Genomic DNA, 17,776 nt, shown 5'->3' on the forward strand with positions numbered 1-17,776 from the left:
CATCGGGTCCATCATCTTGCTTAAAGTAAATTTGCTGTTTAACTTGGATCAGATTGCTCAGGGCCTTGGGTCTTGAAAACTTCCAAGTTTTCAAGGTTTTTTATAGTGGTTTGGGTTTGGTTTTTCAGTCAAGTTAGGGTATCCCCTGGTTTAGCATATTCTAATTATTTCTTCTGTTCTTACTAGTTTGATACTCAGTATGCCCTTCACGTGAGAGCTTTCTACTCAATGGCCCTTTAGACCTGGGAGGGGGCCCAGGGGCTGCATTGTCCTGTATTGTGGTGCCCCTGGACTCGCACCAGGTGGAAGCCCCCGTGTCCCAGCTCTGGGTCACCCGGCCCAGCTCCAGGGCCAGCAGCCCTGCCTCGGCCTTGAAGGAGCCCCGGGTGCTCCCCCTGCACTGGCCCTGTGAGGTGGGGGCTCCCCTGGGAGCAAGAGGGGACCCCCACAGGCCTGCCCGGCCCATGCAGGGTTCGAGGGTGAAAAGCTCCAGGCCCGTGCTCCTCGGGAGCCCCCAAGAGCGAACCGGCCGCCCCAGGGTGAGGGGCAGGCCCCCTCCCCAGCCCCATCCTCCTCACAGTGGGGCCCTGTGCCTGCGCCGCCCTCCGGGCATACCCTCCCCGAAGGAGCCGCCTGAGCAAACCCCTCTTCCTCAGAGACGCTTCTAGCCGGAGCAGATCCTCCTCCTCCTCCTCCTGCCCAGCGGCGAGTCCCCCCAAGGCCCCGCTCCGCTCCCTCAGAGCCCCCCGCACCCGCCGCCATTCCCCGGCCGGCCGCAGGGGCGCGGCGCGGCGCCGCTCGATCGCTCGGCGCTCCTCACCCTGGCGGGTGGATGGCGTCTGCGCTCGGCGGCGCTGCCTGGCAGGGTCGGAAGCAGCCGCCGGCCTGTCCGCGGCTCGGCTCGGCTCGGCTCGGGCGGGCTCCCGCGGCGGGGCTGAGGCGGGCGGGCGCCGCCATGGTTTAAAGGGCGGCGGGCGGACGCGAACGGGCAGGAGCCATGAACCTGCTCCCGGCCAACCCGCACGGCAACGGGCTGCTCTACGCCGGCTTCAACCAGGACCACGGTGAGGTGGCGGGGCCAGGCCGGGCTGGGGGGGGGCTGCGGGGCGCGGCGCCGTGAGGGGAGCGGGCTGCGGGGCGCGGCGCCGTGAGGGGGGCGGGCTGAGGGGCGCAGCGCCCGGGGACGGCCCGGAGCGGGGCGGGGGCTTCTCTCTCTCGGGCCCGGCCCTGGTTTGTGCCGGCAGAGCGGTGGCGATTGGGAGCCCGGCGGAGGTAACTGCCCGGGGCCGGTGAGGGGAGTGCGGGGCCTGCCGCGGCTCCCGGCAGCCGTGAGCACCCGGGACCCGGCGTGGGCGGCCTGGGCTGCGGGAGGGCGGGCTGCTGGGGCCTGCGGTCCCGTCCCGCGGCGGGCAGGGCGCGATGCCTCTCGCTCTGTGTCCCCTGCCCGCCCCCGCTGTCGCTGACAGGATGCCCGCGGTCTGGTCGCTGTGGTAGCCGTAGTCCTGCTTTACAAAGCCGGGAAGGGGGTGTTGGCAGAGGTCGGGTTTAACCGTTCTCCTGTTGTTTTAGCTCTGGAGAACGCTGTGTTGTGCTAGTGTGTGTGCCCAGCCACCTCGGAGAGAGCTGGTGGGGTGGGATGGGGGAGAGGAGAAGGAACAGTGGTGTTTAACGTGCATCTTCAAATACATCTGCTTCTCAGAGGGTTGTTTGGTCCTTGCTGCAAGTTGTGCTGCTTAAAATTGGCTCACCTCCCTTGTGCAGTTGTATGGCTGCCTTAAATCCTGGGCTTAGAGGGAGGTACTTTCAAAACTGCATTACTGAAAAGATAACTCACAAATTACACTTTCTCAGTGTAACTACTGTGCATTCAAAGTTAGTGGTGTAACTTTTTTTTTTTTTTTGCCTGATTTGTATTTTAAAAATAGTGGTTAAAACTACTGATCGCATTGGCAGGTCAGTACAGATAATGGACCACTGAAAAGCTTCAGAACTCTATGCTTGGTTTATTTTTTTCCTTTTGTTAGAAAGGGGAAGGCCTTTTCTAGAAAGGGGGTGCATCTGTCTCGTCTTTTGCAATATAAAAATAGCACCAGTCTTATGAGTAAGTGTCATTTTTGTGGAATAAGGAGTAGAAGGTCGTAATTTTGTAACATCCTTTTGTCTTAACAAATAATACTCTTGCCTAAGACAGTCTTGCAACTTCTGTCGTTGTAGGCTGTAGTTCATGTACCTGTTGCTGGTGCTGTTGCAGTGGTGTGTAAACACGAATTATTCTGTTGATTCTAGTCTAACATCTCTGATGATGTTTTGTCAGTAGTATATCAAGCTGTTAATGAAGTGAGCTTCTTGGTGGCTCTCTTCGTGCTATCCTGTTGGATTGAAAACAGTAGAATAGTCTGTTTTTCAGCAGCTCTGCACTTGTTTTCATCTTGCATTTGCAGCCATGATAGAAAAAGAGATTTGTGAGGATGAGCTTTGTTTCAAATCTGCAGGGAGCTGTAATGAAATGGTAATATTTGATGCTTGGCCTGTGATGGGGCTGGGTTATAGAGAGAACTGTATAGGAAGCTAAAAGTTCCTCTTTTACTGCAAAATGCCTTTAGAATGTCATTTTAGCATGTAAAACTTGCTTTTTGTTGTAAAGGCTTCCTTAAATTCTGTAGCAGTAAATGCAACGTAAACATTTTTTTTAATAATGTCACCTTAATATGTTAAGGAATTATCTTGGGAATCTAAGCTGAGAAGTTTATTCCTAACAGTATTCCAGTCGCACCCTACCTAGCCTGGCCAGCCAACTGAGTAATAACAAGAAACTAGAGCAAAAACCCTGTTTGGCTTTCATTTGCAGGCTCCTGGAGCTCTTCCTGCTTAGGAATGATGACTTTTGAACTGCAGGTAGCACGCTGACTTTGTCAGAAGGCCCTAAAGTAGTGAAATGTTAAAGGAAGGGTAATCCTTTGGCTGCTCCAAGGGGAGTAGATAAGAGGAAAAGCTTACTTCTTCCTTGTTGCTTCTATCAAAAATAGAAATATGAATCACTTGAGTGCTGAAGCTTAGTAGTGTGGGTGTCTGCGTATATTGTCACAGTAACCTAATTTCGTAGTAATTTAAGACTAGCCAATCCCATAATGATGAGAAGATGGGAGGAGTGATCTACAAAGTCTCTCCAAGTCTTAACTTCCACGACTGACAAGGGTTAAAGCCAGCATCTGCAGTTTTTCTGCAGTGTGCTTCCCTTACTCTGTTTTGAGTGATACTATATTTTTATATTGGATGCCTTTGCCACTTATTGTTTTTAAATTTAAAAAAAAAAAAAGAAACAATATAACCCAAAAAAATGGAAGGCCCATATTGCAAGGTGTCCTCAGTTATTTTAAAATGGAATACTCAGACTTCAGATTCTTAATTTCAAGCTGGTGTACTCCTGATTTCAGGCACTTTTCTAATGCTTTCAGAAGGACATTAAAGTGCTTTACAGAAATGAACAGACAAAACATCATAATAAATTACCCTACCAGAAGGCATGTGTGTGAATTGCTGACAGATTTCTCTTTTGTCACTGCTATAGTCTAAAGCTACTTTGAAAACTGAGGTGTGGGCTTGTTTTGGTGTTGAAACACTTGGCTTATTCCTTTGATCTCCTGCAGTGGACCCCATAAATGTTAGGAGGGTCCCGTGCTCTCTCTTACGGCTGTAGACAAAATTTGCTGTGGCCAGAACAATGTGGTAGTAACTGTGCCTGCCATAGTCACTTCCCTAGACTTGGCTCGCAAGTTCTGGATCTTAGGCCCAAAAGCCTGCAGATTTCTTTATGTCAGCATGCACCCTTCAGCTTGTGGCATCTTCTAGGACATCTTCCCTTCCTTTTTCTTTTGGTTTTAGAAAAACAAAACCCAGTGTGGCTTCGCTGGGACTGTTGGCAAATAGTACTTTTACTGTAGGAGCAAGCATAGCTGCACGTTAGGGTAAGAATTCTGTGGAGATTCAGTTTTCTCTAGCATCTGAATTTTTTTTTTTTTTTAATATCTGAGTTGTCTTCTGTCAGTGGCTCTTTGACAGCATGTCTGTCCCCTCTTAAAATGAGATGTGGAAGGAAGTATACCTGTGATTGCAGCAATTCCCTTTTCTGGCAGCCCCTCCCCACCTCTCCTGTACAGAAGAGCTTCCAAGCTGTAGCTGAACTGTTAAATTTGTGATCCCACCAGTAAACGCTGGGATCAGTCAGATGGGAAACCCTGGGCTCCAAAGCTGCTCCTGTAACCTGGAATTGAATGAGTAGCGGTCAGCTTCCTGTATGGGTTTTTTCTCTCGTTTGGCCCAGGGGTTGTGGTGACTGAGCACTTCGTTATCTCTGTCAGTATGGTTACTCAACCATACTGTGCAGGGAATATCACTGTTACTTGCGTTCCCTCAGTTCTAGTGTGTTGTCTCCAGTTAAAAATGTAGATATTCCTAAGACACTAAAAGCAGCCCCCGTCTTAGTCACGAGGTTAGCCCTGCAGGAGAGCTGTCGTGGTGCTTCAGGAAATGGGATGTCTGCGTTTTATTGCAATAGGAATGCTCCGTTTGGGTTTGGTTAGAGGCTGCTGATACTAACACAAGTAAAACTTTACAGTGCTTTTTTACTGTAGAACAGTTTCAGCATCCCTGTCTGTCTCTCCCGGAAATACAATATTGTGTTATAAAACCGTAGCTGGAAAAATAATTATATGGATACACACTGCAGCTACCAGAAACAGATTAGTTCTCATCCTGTACACCATTGTTTGATGTAAAGAGAAATGTTTCCGTTGTAATTAGCTTTCTAGTTATCCCAGCAAAGTACAGTGCACGAGGGGGCAGCTTATGAGGCTGTGATTTCAACGCAGCACACTCGTGTGTTCAACTGACAGAGCAAAGTAAAGAATGATGCACTGAGAAGGGAGGAGGTAAAATGAATATAGTTAATGTAAAAGCATCTATTTCAATATTTACTAATATTTTTAGAATTATTATATTCTTGTTAACCACTCTCTAGGTGTGTTTACAAACGTAAACAAGAACTTTTTGCACTTAATTTATTACAAAATCTTGGACAGGGTGAAGTGCCCGTGAGTCACTTGGGTTGGAGGAGTAGGTTTTTGTGTGTTTTGGTTTCTTTCACTGTTTAGCGAACTCTCGTACTGTTAGAAAAGTCCGGTATGTTGGGCCTGTGGTTCTGCTGTTAGTGACTACATGTAAAATAAGAGGGTTAATTTGTTTCCTTTCTCCTTTGAAGGGTGCAGAGATGGATCTTGTAGTCATTTTTCCTTTGTATGTGTGAGTTCAGTGAACAGGAACCCTAAGGATGCTGCCAAATATACAGCCCCACACCTCACAAGATACTGGTCTGTAAAGCAGAGGATGTGTGTGACGCCCTTTCTTTGTTGCTGTTGGATTTTGGCTAGTTGGGGGTTTTTTTGTGTTCCGTTGTTTTTTTGTTGTTTTTTTTAAAGTGGCCCTACTTGGAATGAAACTCTTGAGGTATTAAAAAGGAATCTCAAATGGGCTGCATTATTTTTCCCAAATTGTGGAGTTTTTAAACTAATACTGTTGTAAAGATCAAGTTTATTACACGTTTTTGTATTGTCACGTGTGAACATTCATTTTTGCTCTGTGTAGTGGATTTCCTTTATAACAGCTACTGTTGCGATGGCGAAAAAAATGATGTCACCAATTGTATTGTTTCTTCTGACGTCTTAACTTGCAACAAGATGTGAGCAGTAGAAGACGTCTTGAATGTTGCTCGCTTGCTCTTCAGTGAGCATGTACAATTTTTTATGTTGAGCTTATATTAAGCTAATAGCATTCAAACCACAAAGACAGTTGCCTGTGGTGCGAGGATCATTGCTGGCTGGTGAACCTTCAACGCCAGGAATACCTGAAACAGTCTCTTGCAGTCTGAGCCTTTTGCTGCCTTCTGAGCCACCACTGCAGCAAACCAGTCCAGTCTTGTGTGAAGGAACTCATGGGTCGCCTGGCTATGAGCAAACAGTTTGGAGACCTTCTGTTAAGAGCGAAGCCTTCCTTCTCTCCTTCCCCCACCCACCCTGTGACTTTTGGGTACTGAGTTTGGAGAAGGGGTGTGTTTAGACATAGCTCCTCAATTTTTTTTTTTTGGGGGGGGGGATTCAAATTGTTGCAGTCATTGCAGTGCATAAAAATAAAACCAGACTAATTTGAGTATCTCTGTTCTAGTACCTTGAAGATCTTAACTGGATTTTTGATACAGTGCATATAAAATGTGTAGCATCTAATCTCCTGTCAGTCTGCATCTAGCGACGGTAGCTGCTTCGAACTTCACGCTGGCATTTCTTTATATTAGTAACTGCATTTACCCATTAGCGAGTAAAACAGCAGGACAGGATACTGGTGGTTTGATGGATTCCACTAAAAGGGCACATGCATAATTCTGTACGTAAATATAACTGAAATAATTTTCCAGACTATTGTAATCTGGCTTCTTATTATTCTCTGGTTTAGACTTAAATTATTGGCATGTAGTTATTGGCTTCTGGCTCAGCAGGCTCTCACTTGAGCATTCTTAAAAACTACGTTTGAGAAGCTCTCTTATGTGGAAACATGCACAATGGATCGTACTTCATATAGTCATAACCATGGTGTAAATTCAGATCTAATAAGAAAGGAGATGTTTGGACCATAACAGTTAAAATGCAGGTTTCCTTCCCTCTGTAGTGCATGGCACAGGATACAGATGGGGTGGGAATTGCTCTCCTTCCCTTCCATTATTTTCTCACCTGTCTAAAAAGAATATTGAGAACTCTCCACTTTCTGTACAGGCCAGCATAGAGGACAAATTTGCTAGACGGCTTTCACTTGCAATCACTAGCAAAGCCTGCAAGTGGTCTGCAGCTTGGGTTTAACAATGCAGTTACAGAGTGATGCTCTCTTAACCCTCTGGCTCTTGCTGAGTTCTTGAGTGTATCTATCTCGCAATGACTATATGTGTGTATATATGTGCTTTTTACCACAGGATGCTTTGCATGTGGAATGGAAAATGGATTCCGAGTTTATAATGCAGATCCACTCAAAGAAAAAGAGAAACAAGGTAAAATGCTTGCTTATTATACCATGCTAGTTCTGTGTGGAAGCTCGGCCACCTCATTTTTTCTGTAAGATTCTTGCTTAGCTTTCACCACTCCATCACTGGAAGTCATTGAATAAAGCCTCAAGAAATGAAATCCATGCTGGTCCCAAAGGACTCTCACTTATGGCACTGCCTGGTCAGATGTTTAGATGCTCTTAATTTGCATAAAGCTGGCTGCTGATGAATTTGTCTCACCTTCTTGCAGGGGCTGAATTGTGTTAGCTGTTGCTGATGCTCGTAGTCCTGAGTACGAGATAAGTTGCCTGGTTATTCACAAGTAGAAGAGTTACTCGCTGCAGTGGTACTATGTGACACCCTGGCTTGTCTCCCTTAGATCCAGGTGTTCCATGAAGTTCCCCAGCCAAGCATCACCTGTCAGAACTGTAAAGATAATGATTAAAGTGTCTGTTCTAACGTAGAGCACATTGCATGTTCTTAAATTGTCTCGGGTTATCATTTGTAGACATTTTAAGACTTTTTGTGGTGGTGATAATACCTCTTCATAACAAAATGTGCTGTTGTGCTTTAATGGAGTTAAGAGGAGGATCTGGTGCAGAACGGGGGGGGTGGTGTCCACACACAACTGTTCAGGAAGGAAACTCAGCAGGCAGAAGAGTTGTTGAAGAAACCACAAGGACTTGTATGAAATCCAAGGCTTTACTGCTCCAGTCTGAACTCTTTCCAGGCATCTACTGTCAGCGTGGTGTAGTCAAGTCCCCACAGAGATTCCTCACCCAGGTGTACTGCAGTGCTGCTTCATGTCTAACTGCATCTCCCTTCTCCTGTCCTTCATCCATACGTCCGCATCTTTCCATTGTAGTGTATCCTCCCAGCTCCTCAGACATTTTGCTGTTTTCTCCTGGCCCTGTTTCTGACAGTAGGTCTCTCTTGAGTCCTTGTGAAATTTCAACTTTTCCTTTAGCTTTGAAATGGTTTACTAGTTTTGTTCACCTTTCCTGCTGCAACCTGCCAGTGCGTGGAGGTATCAGACAGTCTTTATAGTAGGAAGTTTGGTTTTAACTCTGCTCATCTACCTTGAAGGCCACAGTTACAGCTTCTCCTCCCAACAGTTCAGTTCCCTCTCCCCAGCAGAATGCCGAGCATCCCTCTAAGCTATGTAAACAAAGCCCCCACTCAAATGTCATCAAATAGAAAAATTCTTGTATTATAAAGTCCCCTGGGTGATATTTTGTTCCTCCACTTGCACCGTGTGGCATCTTATTCTAGCTCCTCTGCAGCTGAGATTCTTGAAAAGCAAAAAACCTTTTCCTTGCAGTGTGAATGAGAAGCCGTCTGCACCAGCTGATCGCTGTGTCCTGCTCACTGAGCGGAGGGGTGCTGGAGCTGGACCGTACTTCTGACCTGTTCTAGCAGCTATGGGCATGCTCCCGAGAACAGAGAGTCTACTTCAGTTATATATATGTGTGTTTTGCCTTCTTTCCTCAAATCCACCAAGTCTATAAAGACAAATCCCCTTGCACAAAAAAAGGTTCACGACTAATGAATACCACTGGTATTTTCCTAAGTGCATGGTGTTGGCATAATAGAGCAACACCAGACTCGAAATGTGTGTGTGTGAGGGGAATGAATTTGTGCTCACTGAACAGTCTTTCTAAACATATTTACAAACCCCCTGTGTAACAGAAATGATCAAGCTGCCACGATGATATCACTTGATCTCTTCTCATGCAGTATGTTTCATTAGAACTTTAAAACCTTGCTCTGTTTTTGCTATATATGAGAACGAGGCCTGTCCCAACTCTGTGACAACAGTGGTGATCTTCACTGCTATGAAAAATCAAGCAGCTTTGCTGAGAATCCTAATCTTAAACAAGCACAAAAAATCAAACGAACAAAAAAACCCCCCAAACCCCACCCTGTTCGTCAAGATGTCTGTCACCCCCACTCCTAAAGGATTCTCTGTTTTTTTTTTTAAGGTCAGCCAGGGTAGGAAGATACTATTCTTCTCAGGTGCCTGAGAGAAGTGCTAGATAACGTGAACTTTTCTTGTAACACTGGTAAGATTAGATGGCATTTTAACAGGTTCTGACACTTCTAAATAAAATACTTTTCTCTTCCAGAGTTTCTAGAAGGTGGTGTGGGCCATGTCGAAATGTTGTTTCGTTGCAACTATTTAGCACTAGTAGGTGGAGGAAAAAAGCCAAAGTACCCACCTAACAAAGGTGAGTCTCAAGGAACAGATCTTGTAAATGTTTGCTTTGCTATCTGTGTGCAACTGCCCAAAGAGCTCCCAAACCCAATGCCTTGAGCTGGGGTCTGGTGTTCTGAAGGCGGGATGGAGGGGATGTTGCGGCAGGTTGAAGTTAGAAGTGGTGAAATAAGTTGTGTCACTGCTCCTGCAGTGTTAACAGGCAGTTACCTGCGATGACCAGTCGCTGAGACCTGGTGACAAAGTCTGTGCTTCTCACAGGTAACTTTGCAAAGAGGCTCTGGCTCAGCAGCCCGAGGGGGGGAAAAAGGTCCCTGGCTGGCAGGCTTTGTAGGAAAATATGCTGCTTGGTTTTTTGACTGCTACTTTATTTCTTTGATGCCCCTCAGAGCAAAACAAAAAAGCTGATTGGCTTTAACCACAAAAGCTGACAATAAATACACATTTTTCTAGAGTTTACCAGCTCCTTCCTGCACAAGTCATAGCATGAAGCAGTGGGTTGGTATATGCAGTAGCTAAATACCTTCTGGTGAGCAGGATGCCAGTCTGACTGCTTAGCTAGTGGATGCTCCTCTTGATTAGTCTTCTCAGAAACTAGAAGTTGTTATAATGGAGATGATGTGGGTCTTTGGATATGCCTTGATGATCTAATGCAATCTCTACACTGTTCCAGTCATGATCTGGGATGACCTGAAGAAGAAGACTGTCATCGAGATAGAGTTTTCTACAGAAGTCAAAGCAGTTAAGCTGCGAAGAGACAGGTAGGTACAACAAACATGTTCCAAATGAGCAGCTTGGCTTTGTTACGCTGTTCTTAGTCATTTCCAGCTGTTTGTAGAAAGAAAAAGATCCTGCTTTAACACCTTGATCAACGCCACCAGCCATTAAAGGTAAAACAGGCTTTTGGGGGCGAGCATGAGGTGTTACCAGATCACAGCTCAAGTATACTGGATCTGAAACCTCGGTGAAAAGCCTCTGAGACTTTCTGGCCCTGTAATGTAGGGAAATGTTCTCATGGGGCTACTGCTGACATCGTCTAGGTATGGAGGAGTGTTAAGGGAATTCAAGTGGATCTCTAGAGCAAGAGCATCTGTTAGCAGCTGGTGTCTGTCTGTGTGGGTGGAGGGGTTCTGCTGTCACAACTTTGGATAAAAGTGCTTTGCAGGCTCATAGTTGCATGTTTTTTTGCAAGGCTGTAAGTCTGGGGTGTGTGTGGGGGAAAGAATATAGCCATTAAATCAGTTGAAAGCCTTTGCAGATCTCAATTAATATCAATATCCCTGTTTTACTCACCCCAAGTCAAAGGAACTTCTTGTCTGTTTCAGAATTGTGGTAGTCTTGGACTCGATGATTAAAGTCTTCACATTCACACACAATCCCCACCAGCTGCACGTCTTTGAAACCTGCTACAACCCTAAAGGTTAGTTGTATGTGTGGGCTGGGGAATGGAAACAAGTTTGTTCTGTTGCTGACACGCTGTTTATCTTTAGCTGCCTGACTCAGTTTCATTTATTAGGTCATTAAACAGTTTACTCACTGCACTATAGTCATGCCCTTTGGAGGTGCTTTTGTGTTTATCAAATTTATTAATGCTTGGCACAGAAAAGCTTTTTCATGTACTCCTGTTATGTTATAGGTTTGATTTCTGTAAGAGCTGTATGCTTTCTTCTGTAAAGAACCTGCAAACTTGATGCATTTTGTGCTGAAAGCTTAATTATAAACACAAACTCTATTAAAAGTGCATCATTCCTCTTTTCTAATAGAGCTAGAACTGTCTCACAAACTATTCTCTACAGTGTCAAAAAGAGCCTAATTAGCAAAACTTCCTTTTTGAAGGGTAAGGTATGGCTTTGTCTTGAGACAAGCAGGTTGTCTTCTGAGCCGAGCTGAGTGTTAGTGCTACAGGCCCAGTACTGTCCAGTGCAGTGATGGCAGCTCCAGGCTCCAGGGAGGCATGGGAGGGACAGCACTTGGGTTTGGCCTAAGGAAACGGGTTCATTGCAGTAGGTTTTATTGAAAAAGGGAGGTGCTGTCTGGAAGGAGAGCCTGGAGGGTGGAGAGATGAGCATACTCCCACGTCAGCTGCACGCTTGAGACAAGCTGTGTACGTGGAGGTCTAAAACTGGAGGGGTGTAATGGGAACTGTGTGACTGTGCCTCCAGGCACAGCGGTGCCCTGCCGTGCAGCGGGTCGGGGTCCCACAGCACGGGGCCGGCACGGGGAGGCCGAGGGAGCGGGGCTTGTTTGCTCATGCAAAAAGGAGACTGTGAGGGGCCATGTGCAGCTGGTGGCTTACGGCTGCTTGAAGGCCAGTTACAGAAGCGGAGCCAAACTCTTCTTGATAGTGCCAGACAGTAGGAAAAGGGCTGTTGGCCACGCTTGGTATCTTGGGAGGATCAGTTTTGAGGTCAGGAAGATGTTTTCTCTACCAGGAGGTTACTTAGGCAGGAGTCCCCATCTTCGGAGGTTTCCGAGCCTGCTAGAAGCAAACGTGGGTTTGCTGGCTGTGCTCAGGGCAGCGCAGCCGGAGTGCAGACCCAGCGGGCTGGCGTACAGACGGGCGGGCACACGGCAGAAGGTGCAGTAGAAGTGTGGTGTTCCTTGTGATTCCCACCCGTTGCTCCGCTAGCTGCGGCCTGAGTCTGCAGGAATTTCCTTGGTATCAGCAGAACACCTGGGAGAGATGTGATTGACCTTAAATTGTCTGCAAAAAGCTATGAAGCAAAAAAAAAAAGTGCAAGTGCCATAAGAACCAAGTTCACGTGAATTAATAATAATCAATTTTACTGACAGAAGAGGAACTGAAATATCACCTATGAGAAACCCTTACCCTTTTCAACCTGCTAAGGAGACTTTTAAAATTTTTTTTTTAACTAGCTCTGCTGTAACAGGCTGATGGAGCTGATCTCTGAAAACATCCAGATTTTGGATAACCACAACTAGATTACTTTGAGATAGTGATGAGAGCGAGTCAAAATTATGCTACTCCCCTCCTTCTCTGTGCTCTGCACTTAGGGACAGATCATGTTTTGGGCTACTGCAGTAGCCACTAAAATGCCATTCTGATTTACTACATGTATGTTTGTTTATTCTGAAATTACTGATATTTTTAGAAACTCACATTTGAAAACTTTATTAGGTTATAGGCACTACACAGTTATTCTATTTTTTTTTTTTTTTTTTGTCTTTTAGGTCTCTGTGTCCTTTGTCCCAATAGTAATAATTCTCTTCTTGCATTTCCTGGAACACATACTGGGCACGTGCAGATAGTGGATCTCGCTAATACAGAAAAGCCTCCTGTCGACATCCCGGCTCACGAAGGAGTCTTGAGCTGTATAGCTTTAAACCTGCAGGGAACAAGAATTGCAACAGCATCAGAAAAAGTAAGAATAATCTCCTCCTACCTCTGATGGAGCGTTCTAGCATAGTAAGGCCTTCTAAAACAGGAAGTCACATGTAGGAAAGACATAGAAATAACTGGAGAACTTGTCATGGAAATGTGCATTTGCGTCTGTCTTTATCTTTACTGCTCCTCTAGGATGCCCCAGTGCTGTGCCTGAGGTAGCATTTATATTTTAGCTGACTAGCAGTGACTCTTCAGTGACATTTGAATGAGATCTGGCCCAAGCAGTTCACAGGGTTCATGTGTTCTTCAGTAATTACTATTAATTTTAAAAATAAAGTGGGGGGAGCTTATTTGCATTCTTTCACCTTTATTAGTTTCTGCTTAAATTCATTTTAAAACCACTGGCTAAAGAAATACTTGCCAATCGGTCTGTTACACTGGAGGGCTTAGTTCTGCCCTGGCTTAACTCCCGCTACAGCCCAGGAGGGAGGTGCACTGCCTGCGTCCTTCTCATGCCCACACTGCAGATGTTTTCAGGTAGAGTGTAAATGATAAAATGATTCTTGGAGTATTTACCAAACTCTGTGCGGTCGTGTGTTACACAGGGCTAAAGAATGCAACACGCTGACAAAAACCTGTTGTTACTGCGTAGTACAAATCCCTTTGGGCTGGGCTACAGAGAGGTGTAGAAGGAATGCAAAGCAAGTCCTAGAGCTGCCTTCTCCATGGGAACCTCAAAGTCCGCTAGTGAGCTTCATCTCCCAAAGGGTGGTGGGTTCCAAAGGAATGTCAGGTAGATGGGTATGAGGCAAGTTGAGCACTTGCTACCTTCCACTCAACTGAAACAAGTTGCTCAAGGACAAGCTAAATTAATCCACCTTGTCTCTGCTTAGAATAATTTCTACTGCACAGCCTGTAGTTCAAAAAGCTTAAAAAAAAAAGAGAAGACACAGCTACAGTCTCTCTCTTAACTAAGTTTAATTACTGTACGTCTTCTAAGCAAAGCTCCTAAAACTGCCAGCTCCGTTGCTAACCAGAATAGTCATCTGCTGCCTCTGTATGGAGACGTGCCTTTTTTGTGTGAAGTCCAAAGAGCATTTTCAACCTGAAACAGGAGTATGGGCCAACTGCCACACCGCATCCCGCAAGCACCCATCTCCAGCTTGGGTCTTAAATCACAACTGAGCTGACATTTACCTTTCTCTGCTGGGTTCTGTTACTGGTGTGACACTGGAGAGGTGTGTTTGTTAACCAGGTGTATAACGGGAGTTGTAGGTGACAATGTTCACCCACTCTGCATCAGAGGAAGTACTACTGACTTGGTGATGCTTTATTTGGGATACACTGATGTGTTTTGCATCGCTGGTGTCAAGCTTAGTTTACTCAAAAGAAAGCAGAGTTCTCCAGTGCGGTATTCGGTCTGTAACCTGACTCTGGGGGGTCTCTCAGATTTGGATCCATACAGATAAGGAGTATGTGACAGGTAACTAAGTCTTCTAGATTACTTCAACTGAACTTATTGTAAGGCAAGATCAGCCACAGCCTGGTGATACGGAAGTGCACAGCAGCCATCAAAACAGGGTACTGACTCTGGGGAGTGAGACAGAAATGACTCGCAGAACCCGGGCACAAAGGGCTGTACACAAGTCTAATGTTTGCAACTAATGCCAGGGCTGTGCTAGTGCTTTAGAGCGTAACTGGGAGAAGGCTTAATTAGGTGAGTGGCTAAGTAACGAGATTGTATACCAAAGCATTACAACATTGCAGTGATGGTGTTGGGGGGAAAATCTATATTCTTCCCAAAAGTTAACATTGAGAGGTTCTCTCAAATGTAGAGTAATGAAAAACCCAGTGGGGTGTGTCGGGGCACACTGGTCAGATGGAATTTCAGGATGCATTCACAGATGTAAAGAGTCTCTTGTCTTTCCTAATATAATTAATGCTTGATTCCTTTTCAAGGGGACCCTCATAAGAATATTTGATACTTCATCAGGGCATTTAATCCAGGAGCTACGAAGAGGATCACAGGCAGCCAATATCTACTGGTATGTTTAATTGCTCCTGCTTTGTCTGCCTGTGGGTACTGTTGTGCTGAGGCAGCCTGGGAGACAGCACCTGAGTCATCTTCAAAAAGCAGAGGAGAGTTACGCTGCCACGGGCACAAGGCAGAGCTCTGAGCAGCCAGAGGGCCAAGGACTGCACTGGGCCTGTGCTGCTTCCTCTCTGCCTGGTGCTGGCGAGGAGAGAGCAGTAGCTGGCAGCTGGGTGGAGCCCCAGACAGGTTACAGGGGTTGGGATAACACCATACGTGTCACTAGGCCCACTTCTCTGCATCCAGTGAACGGTAGCTGGGGGGTACTTCAGCGTCACACTGAGATACGGGGAACGCAGTGATGCAGTCAGCACTTCCCGGGGAGACCAGGCCGAGTACCTGGGGCGAGGGGAGCGTTCATCACAACACAGGGCTGCTCTGTGTGCCAGAGCCCAAGGCAGAAGTTTGACTAATGCACTGCTGGAAGCACTCCCCCAGGAGCGGGGAAACCTCCATTTGTCCGCTGAGCACTGCTCTGGGGTGGGCGTGTTGCACGTTGTACCCGACACCTGCCTCCTCCTCGGAGCAGAGGTGGTGCATTTTCTGCTGGCAGAAGTGGCAGCGTGGCTGACACCGATGGTGTCGGTGTCAGGGCAGTCTGCTGCATGGCTGGTCCTGATACACCAGGTCCTCTGTTCCCAGTGCGTGCGCTCACCCTTGAGGGGGCCATTGACCCTGTCAGCAAAGCCCAGCCCCTCCAGGAGAGGAGCCATTCACACCTTGCTGGCCCGGCTGAGTTGTGTACACCAGCAGCTGTGGGTATATTCCAGTAGAGACACTGCAACTGTCTGTCTGTCTGTCTGTGTTCTCTACAGTATTAACTTCAATCAGGATGCTTCCCTCATCTGCGTATCCAGCGACCACGGCACAGTACATATTTTTGCTGCAGAAGACCCTAAAAGAAACAAGCAGTCAAGGTAGGGGTCGAGCCATGCTGCAGCCTTTATGGGGGGGCTGGGGGCGGGGAGGGCTGCACTTGGAATAGTTTAAAACACTGGTCTTGTCAAGCAGTAACAAACCTCTGGTACTAGAGGTGGTAAGATTCACTTGTGCTTGAGTGAAGGTGCAGATTTAGGACTAACAGCAACTGCCACGTTTCTGCTGTCCTCTGTGGAGCTGCAGCGTTCCAGCAGCAGGTTAGGGTGGTTTTTTAGCAGCTCTTAGCATGAACATACTTTATGGATATTTCTCATAAAGCAATCTCTACGAAAATCAATCCTGTTGGCAGTTTTTGCAGTCACTTAAAAACACAAAGCCAGAAAGGCAGTTGTACAGTCCCCTTCCCTAGTAGGGGAATCACACATATTACCTGGTACTTAGTAGAAGAAAACAAAAAGCCCATCAAAAATAGCAGTTAGCATGAACCCTGCGACGTGCTCAAACATGTCAGCAGTTCTCAATCAACTCTAGTCAACACCTTACTAAGTTGTTATGCCTTTTTTCTCTCTCTCTCTCTTTCAGTTTGGCCTCTGCCAGCTTTCTCCCCAAATACTTCAGTTCCAAATGGAGTTTTTCCAAATTTCAGGTTCCCTCAGGCTCTCCATGCATTTGTGCCTTTGGAACAGAGCCAAACGCTGTCATAGGTGAGTACTGGCGCCTTCCCCAGGTTCTGGCTGGAGAACAAGGTTTTGAACCCCACGGGCTCTGAGCTGGAGGGAACGCTGCGATGAGACGCTGTTGCGTGTTCCTGTCAGCTGAGAACAGGAGCGATCCCTGCGCAGGAGTGAGAGCTCACAGTGCCAGGGTGGAGGGCAGCGCGCCTGGGTGCGGCGCTGGGCTGACAGTGCAGGACTGACAGAGCTGTTCCCCCAGAGCACCCTCTGTGTTCCACTGGCTGGAAAGGTCAGTTTAAGCTACAGCTGAAGGTACCTCTGAACAGCTGAACTTACCCTGGCTTTGTTTTTGTTTCAGCAATATGTGCAGATGGCAGCTACTACAAGTTCTTATTCAACCAAAAAGGGGAGTGCTCAAGGGATGTCTATGCTCAGTTTCTAGAAATGACGGACGACAAGCTTTGACCGAGCTGAGGGAGTGCGTGGGTCAAAGTACTGCCTTGGCTACTCCACACCTTTGGAAGGACAGTATATGAATGTCCAATACTGATCAAGAAGTTTAGCAGACCTCACTGAGAAGCCTGGCCCAACATGATCAGAACAAGCTCTGAAGTAGTGGACTACATATGTTTATTCTCATTTCTGCAAGTATTCTTCATTAAAATCTCTTTGGGTTACTGTCATCAACTCAAGGTTTCAGGATGTGGCTTTCAACAAGCTTGTGCCTATTGGGTTTCTCTTAATCTAAACTGTGAAATTACTTTAGATTAAACACGAGTGCCTGCCCCGCTACACGACCCGCAGGGGGCTGTACGCAGGTACAACCAGCCTTAGAAAAAGGGAGGTGAAAACAAGATTTTAGGCATTGCTTTACTTCCACTGAATGGCTGGGAGTGGGGTGGGGGGGCAATAAAACTCCCCCAGCTTGGCTAGGAGCAGGAGTACTGCCCTCCCCTCCCCTGAGCACACCTCGGAGTACCAGAGGAGAAGCGATGCCAAGCGCAAGCGCGTAGCCGTAGACGACTGTAGCTTGAACCATGCTTGTCCTCTGAGCCGGGGTAGCGGGCGGGGTGAGGGTGGTCCTGTGGCCACAGGCTGCTGCTCCCGGACACATACCCACGGTGAGTAATCAGCACTAACTGTCAAAGGTGCCAAACTGTACAGAGCAGCTGACGGCACATTTAGGCACTGGCAGACCCAGCTCACCTCTCCTGGGCGCATGGCGCGAGCAGCCAGGGCGCTGGGGCAGCACACGGAGCTCCTGGAGTGGGAGAGGTGGGTCCTTCTGTAACGAAACAGCCATTCCAGGCTCAAACCCCCTCCTCAGTACTGGTGTGACAGCTGTACTGGCTGCTGCCAGAATCCTGGACAGGACTGGACCGGCCACTTCTACACACCCAGCACAATAAATGAACGAGGTGGCATGAAGTGTGTGTCTCTGCAATGGCTTTAACTTGCAAACTTTTCTTTTTCTTTTTTTTTTACTTGA

General features: G+C 46.9%; 1 protein-coding gene across 3 annotated transcripts; it reads left to right on the forward strand.

Annotated features, from left to right (window-relative positions):
• The first annotated feature begins 876 nt into the window (after window positions 1-876).
• WDR45B (WD repeat domain 45B) lies at window positions 877-16,979 on the forward strand. 3 transcript variants are annotated; one of them, XM_068413438.1, is made up of 10 exons: window positions 877-1,064; window positions 7,013-7,087; window positions 9,208-9,309; window positions 9,970-10,057; window positions 10,622-10,716; window positions 12,489-12,679; window positions 14,602-14,687; window positions 15,550-15,651; window positions 16,196-16,317; window positions 16,723-16,979. In XM_068413438.1, exons 1-10 carry the CDS (start codon window positions 998-1,000, stop codon window positions 16,821-16,823), a joined length of 1,029 nt encoding a protein of 342 aa, XP_068269539.1. In that variant the 5' UTR covers window positions 877-997; the 3' UTR covers window positions 16,824-16,979. The 3 variants fall into 3 exon arrangements, with proteins under 3 accessions (XP_068269539.1, XP_068269538.1, XP_068269540.1); XM_068413437.1 differs by having other exon boundaries at window positions 16,646-16,840; XM_068413439.1 differs by lacking the exon at window positions 7,013-7,087 and having other exon boundaries at window positions 16,646-16,840.
• The last annotated feature ends 797 nt before the right edge of the window (window positions 16,980-17,776 follow it).

This window comes from Nyctibius grandis, chromosome 15 (assembly GCF_013368605.1).
Source record: "Nyctibius grandis isolate bNycGra1 chromosome 15, bNycGra1.pri, whole genome shotgun sequence".
Taxonomy (NCBI): domain Eukaryota; kingdom Metazoa; phylum Chordata; class Aves; order Nyctibiiformes; family Nyctibiidae; genus Nyctibius; species Nyctibius grandis.